General features: G+C 41.9%; 1 protein-coding gene across 1 annotated transcript; it reads right to left on the bottom strand.

Annotated features, from left to right (window-relative positions):
- Positions 1 to 5,958: 5,958 nt before the first annotated feature.
- On the bottom strand, positions 5,959 to 6,414 carry PHALS_00257 (uncharacterized protein; the record flags this gene model as incomplete). Its single annotated transcript, XM_024729680.1, has 1 exon — positions 5,959 to 6,414. One exon carries the CDS (start codon positions 6,412 to 6,414, stop codon positions 5,959 to 5,961), a length of 456 nt encoding a protein of 151 aa, XP_024572302.1.
- Positions 6,415 to 6,741: the final 327 nt, after the last annotated feature.

Below are 6,741 nucleotides of genomic sequence, written 5' to 3' on the forward strand. Positions count from 1 at the left end.
ACTTCACCAGCACTCGAGGCCTTCGTTGTGTCGATGTGTTCGACAAGTCCCTTCTTTACGAGTTTCATTCGTGCGTTTATCTCCCACACGAAGTAGTTGTCTTCGCGGAGTATGTCACTCGCATCATTGGTTGTTGGGCTCATATCCTCTTAAGTTTTTGAAAGTCGAGAGGATGAGAAGGAGACTGTTGACGGAGAGTGGAAAATAAAAGTGATTGACTCCTATTTTTGCTGTCTGAAATGACTGGTTGCTACGCGCTCTAGAATGAATGGTTCTAGCCTACTCTTGGACTTGAGCGTAACCCTCTTCAAACTCAACCTGATGCTGGTTTTGATGCTTGATCACGTCATAGTGACGAACCTTGCTGACTGCAGGATGACGAACTTTGCTGACTTCAACAGTTTTGTTTTCTTCACGCAAAAGGGGCACCAAACCCTTCTTTGGCCGCGCAGCGGAGGACGGACGTTGGCTGCCTGACGGGAATGGAGCAAATTTGAGAGAAGGCAAGAATTCGGAAAGGAAGCTTTTGTATTTGGTGGTAAAATGAGAAGTAAGATATATCTTTCTACTTTCTTTTAAATTTTTCAACTCTTTCTTCTATGTCTGTCGTACGTGCCACTGGTTTCTTATTCTATCAATGTGGGGCAGTGGTAGTCGTTCTGGTTTCCTTCAGTGAATTCTAGGTTAACTTCAAGCTACGTCTGGGTACAGTTAGCTACCTTTAACCAGCTGTACAGCACTTCAAAATTACGAGTGTACGTAGATATATGTACTGAATGCGTAATCACATCCTTAAATCCTCCGGGACTTGACTTCGCGTTCACGTCCTTTAAATCGTCGACAAGATCTTTCCAATTTGATATACTTTTTAATTTGAATTTATGTTTCCATCAATTGTCGTGATCGGGTAGTAGATGCCACTAGACAAGCTACTCCGTTTTTCGATGAAATTGTCTTTTATGTAGTTTTTAATAACATGGAATTCTTCCTCAATAAATAATAAAAAAACTTGCGTTTCAATGCGATTCGGATTCGGAACATCGAGACTTAATACATCAACGTTAAACGTTGTATTTGTCCTTTTCAAACTGCCAGAAAGTATGCATTTGCTCGCTTATCATGCAATGAATTTTATATGATCCAATTTTCTTGCCTTTAATTTTGCGCGTTTTTTATTGCCCATGTTTCGAGCAGAATGCAAAAGCGTAATTCGACGAGTATCTATGATAGCTATACCTTCTTCTTTAAAAATCGTTTTACTTGTTTCTCGGTCATACAATCTAATTTCCGATTTTTGAGCTGAGAGTAAATTGCATTTTCCCGTTTCAATTTTTTTTTAAATTTCCAACAAATGTTTAGCAGGTTCGGCGATACTTCGTTGTTGCGTTTGATTCTTGTCAGCATTTATGAGTTGTCCAAACGGATGAGTCTCTCTTCTTTCAGCATCAATCTTAAACGGCATCAGTTGAGTTGAAGCGCTCACCAACCTTTAGTCTGCGTACTCTATTGCTCCCAACTTCTTTGTCCAATCATCACCATAATAAGATATCATGCATCGAAGTGCATCTCCGGGAATAGGGTTCGTCGTTCTGTTTGTCTGTCGGCTTAGGCATGGTATGAAGTAGTCAGTTTTAGTTTATACCCATTAGTTTTGCTAGGGAGTCAAAATTATAAAGTAAATTTGAATCTACCGCTTATGGTAGCAGATGGAACTTCATGATGTCTGATTACACAATCGAAGAAATGATGAGCAAAGTTTTCGGCATCATCGGTTATATTGACGGCTTTGTACTTTGCGCGTTTTGATGTTTTGTCCACAATAGTCACAATGGCATCGAACCATCGAACCTTAGTTATCCTGTTATAAACTCCATTTATACAACTTTCCAGCAAGCTTGTGGAATTAAGGTTGGCATTAGCTTACCGTTCTTCTTAGCGTTTGAGTTTTTCCATCGGTTACAAATTACACAACCTTTTAAATATTCTTAAAAATCTTTTTCCGATTCATGCTTGAAATACCATTGTGCAGCACGTGAGAATGTTCTTCTGATTCCTGGATGTGCTGCGATAGATGAGTCGTGAAAAAATCAATAAATTTTGTTCGAAGGCGGAAATTTGATGGAACACATAGTCGTAAAACTTTGTTGACTGATTGGAGGAACAATACTCCTTGATGTTTAACATAGACTGACCAAAGTTCTTTTCATTAGTACTTAAAGTATGTGTCCTCTTTGTATCCTCTTTAAAATTCTTATTTAACTGCTGGCGTGAAGGCGAATGAACTTGCATGTTGAATTCGACTTACTGCATCGATCTCGTTAATATCAACAGACACCCCCGAACTTTCATACGACGAGGAGTGACTGACATGAAAGATAGACCATTAACTTGCGACGAAGTGTGGCTCCAAACGGAATAAATTCTGATTGAGATTAGTGACAAGGCATCTGCAACAACGCTGAATTATTCTGTTACATGATAAATCCGAAACATAAACTGAGCAAAATATGTCAATTATCTAGCAATTTTTGCAGAAACTTTGGGATGATGATATATCAATTAGCAGGTCATCCAAAAAAATATTAAATTTACGTCCAATAAGATAGTGATGCCATTTCTCGAGAGCAAATGTTATTGCAAATAATTTTTTCGTGCTTGGGCCAATTTAATTTATGTACACCAAGTATCTTTCAATAAAACGCAATTGGATGATCTTGGACTTTATGAAGCTCATCCAATACAGTATCCAGATGCATCCGTCGTAGCGATTTAGTCCTTTTTGAAGTGTGGTAGCTGTAGAACCGGTGTGTTTTGCTAGACGTTTTGAATGAAACGAAACGATCGGTTTTTTATGTTCGCCCCATGTCTTTTTAATCAAACAAACAAGCGGTAGTGTAAGTGTTGCAAAATTGACGACAAATAGGCAAAAATAGCCTGCTAATCCAAGTAAACTTTGTAGCTTCTTTAAAGTTGTCGTAAGTAGTTAGTGAGCGATGCAATTTCGCTTTGCAGACACTTAAACCTTGTTGAAAAACCGTTTGTCCCAAAACCTTAATTTCGGATTGTCCAAAATGACACTTTTGACCATTCGAGTACTTGAATGTTGTTAGAACATTTTTCATCGATTTCAGTGTTGACGTTGCGACTCTTTGTTTCGCGGGAATCCATATGACTTATGTCAAAACGTATTTTGTGTGCAAATACGAATTTGACGGTTGGTTTGTTAAAGCTGGTCGAACCACGTTGGAGGAGGCACGTGTGTCCAACATGACGATAACAGTACCGACCACCGCAATTTGCATGTTTCCGATTAACTTCAACAAATTCAGTTACGTTTGTCTTCTTCGAGATCAAAGTAATTCATCGAACCTCTTTCTTGTAAATTGTTATTTCCTTTCATTCGCGGTTTTCTTTGTTTTACTTTAGTAAAATTTCTTAATAGTATGACCTAACTTCTTACAATTTTGGCATTTCTTCTTGGGATGCTGCACGCATCGAACATAATCAATTCTCATTGGCTCTGGTTTTGACTAGTTTGTTGATGGTCGCGAAATGTTAGTTCTGTTTAAATTTGAATTTGATTTGTTGAATCTGTTTCACTGGCGGGACAGGCAAATGCACTAAAGCGTAGATCCAGCAAATGGAGTTTCCAGAGTGGACCACACACCGTACAACCACGACAACTTATCACGGCGTGAGAGCGATTTAATAGGCTCCAACGAAGATTCGAATGAAGTCGACCTATATGTCTAAGCTTGGACTTTCTTTGGAGCGCGCAGAGGAGGGCGGACGTTGGCTGGTCGATAAAAGTGGAGCGAGTGTGAGAGAAGGCAGGATATCGGTAGGAAGGCTATTGTATTTGTTGGTAAAAAAATTACGATGTATCTAATTGTTTGGTTCTACTTCCAAAAAAATCTTTTCTATGTCACTGTTCTACGTGCTACCGGAATCTTTTACTACCCATGTGGGACAGTGGTTTTCGCGTTGGTCTTCTTCAATAAATTTTATGTTAACTTCTGGGTACGTCTGGGTACATTTGGCTTCCTTCTACCAGCTGTACAGCACTTCAGAAGTTTCGATTATGAATGTATTTTGATATATATATCGAATGCGTAATCAGATCCTTACATCAACTACATAGATCCTAGCAACAATGCGACTTAACCATCTTCATTCAAAAATGTAAGAAGGACTTCAGCTTTTGCTGCGACACATGGAATTGAACGGACTTGAGTGCGGTGTAGAGTTGCACGTCATCATAACAAAATTTATCGGCTTTTCCACACTCTCGCACTGTTGAGTAAGAGGTAAAACTGAAGTGAATGTGATTAGGTCCTTAGTTCGCTACTCTGTGCTATCTCTAAGCCTGTCTTTCTAGATCCTTCTAGAAGCTGCTATAAGCATTGTGATTGATCTAGACCAATGAACGCCAACCATTATGTAAATGTTTACCGTGACTGCCTCGTAAATATGGCGACGTCATCTGCCTGTTCAAGCATGTGGACATCAAGATCCACTTTATTCGCGAGAACGTGCTAGGAGGACTGTTAAACATCGACTATATTGACGAAGTCAGCTTGCGGATATGCTGATGAAGGCACTTGGAACCAAGATGCGAAAATATCTACGCAAAGCCTCCGTAATCAAGGTCAAGTCAGCGACAAAGCACACGCAGCATTAGCGGTGAGTGGGAGTGTTGGGATGACACCGCCGAATGCATGCGGTCGGCAATGCGATCCAAGCCTTATCGCTCTTTGATTGGATGTTTGCTGTATATAACGACATGTCCTCGACCGGATATTGCGTACGTGGTAACACAGCTATCACAATTTTTGGAGAACCCGGGACTACAACACTGGAGCGCAGCAATTCGAGTGGTAAGGTACTTGAAGACTACGAGCCAAATCGGGATCATCTAGGAAGTGGGAGCGTTGCGGTCAGGATATACTCGGATGCAGATTGTGGCAACAACACCGATGACAGACGTTTGGTTTCGGGAGCTATTGTCATGATTGCGAGCGCACCAGTGGTTTTCAAGTCGAAATATCATCGGACGTTGCGCTAAGTTCAGCGGAAGTTGAGTATATGGCTCTCAGACTTTGAACGTAGGAAGTTCTTTGGACGCGGGAAATGCTAAGAGACACAGGACACGAGCAAGTTGAAGGAACACAGGTTGGGAAGACAACCAAGGTGCGATCGCGTTAGCCAATAATGCCGTTTCCCTTCCGATGTTGGTGACTGCTTTGACGACAGCTTCAATTCTGATGCGCATGGGTTATTCACGCTCTTGACATCTTGTTGACCGAATCGCTTGACCACGTCGCCGATGTGTCAAAGTTCCAGCTGACTTGGCGTGATCGATTTCAATACTCATATTATTCTACCTTACCCAACACCTTCATCTTGAAAGCATTCTTGAGAACGTCCTTGACTTGATTTATTTCTTCGCTGGTCCTTGCTGCGATAATCATGTGATTCAGATATAGTCCAACGCAGACAAACCCTTTATTCGTGCACTTGACATAAACACATTGATCTGCCCCGCAACTCTTGAAGCCATTCCTCTCGAAGACACGATGAGTCGTCTTATTTCAAGCACTTGCTTCTTGTTTCAGTCCGTAGATAGCCTTGTTTAGCTGACTTATGCATCCTTTATCATTGTTGACACCTAGTAGAACTTCCATAAAAACGTTGTCCGTCAACACGCTGTTAAGAAAAGCCGTGTCGACGTCCAGCTGTTCAATTTTGATAGTTGCATTCAGCACATACTGCGAGATTTATCCGGATTGAATTCACGTTGGCGACCAGAGAATAAGTCTCGAAAAAGTTGACGCCATGCTTTTGCTTGGATCCTTTCGCGACCAGTCGTGCCTTGCATTGCACGACATCGCCATTTCGATCACGCTTCTTGGCAAATATCCATCGTGATCCAATTATGCGTTTAATCTTTGTCCAAGATCAATTTTTTTCATGAGAACAAAGCTCAGCATCCATTGCTTCACGCCATTTCATCGCATCGTCGCTTGCCATTGCTTGAGCATACGTAGTTGGCAGGTCCGTGTCATCGTTAACGCTAACAGCGTAGGCAAGAACGGCTTCTGTAATGAGTCCATCCTCGTCAATCCTAGCACGTTTCGGAGTCGGTGGACCTTCACTGCCTTCTTCCAACTCTTTGTCATCTGAGCCGCTCCTTATCATTCGCACCGGCTCACGTCTTGCTCTTGTTCGCTTCACTTCAGGCCGAAACGCCAAACGATCTTCGTGTTGCACTTGGGTCGGTTGATGATACTCCATAAGCTCAAGTCTGTTTTGTACAGGGCTCTCAGAAGGCATTAGCCGCTGTACATTGATGCTTGGCGCGTGATCCATATCATCCACTTTGACATCCGCAACTGGCTCTTCGACAGCTTCCATCGGATCATCAGAACTGGCTGTCGATACACTTGATGCTGAACCTTGACTTCATCACCATCCTTCATTACCTGAACGAATCGTTCCGGCTTGACCTCTTGCGTGTCGTGAATGACTCCCACCTCACGCTCATCCAACTTCACAGAGCGAGTCACTCTGATCTTGGCATTCTCCAAGTCAAACACGCGAAAGCCCCTGACATTCTCTACCTAGCCAAAGATCCTTACACGTGAAGGTCTTGGGTTCCAGCTTGGTCCGTTTCACATCGTCAATGTGAGCGTAGCCGTGCAAACCAAACACGCGCAAGTGATCCATTTGAGGCTTCATCTT

This window comes from Plasmopara halstedii (genome assembly GCF_900000015.1).
Source record: "Plasmopara halstedii genome assembly, contig: Scaffold_110, whole genome shotgun sequence".
NCBI classification, from domain to species: domain Eukaryota; phylum Oomycota; class Peronosporomycetes; order Peronosporales; family Peronosporaceae; genus Plasmopara; species Plasmopara halstedii.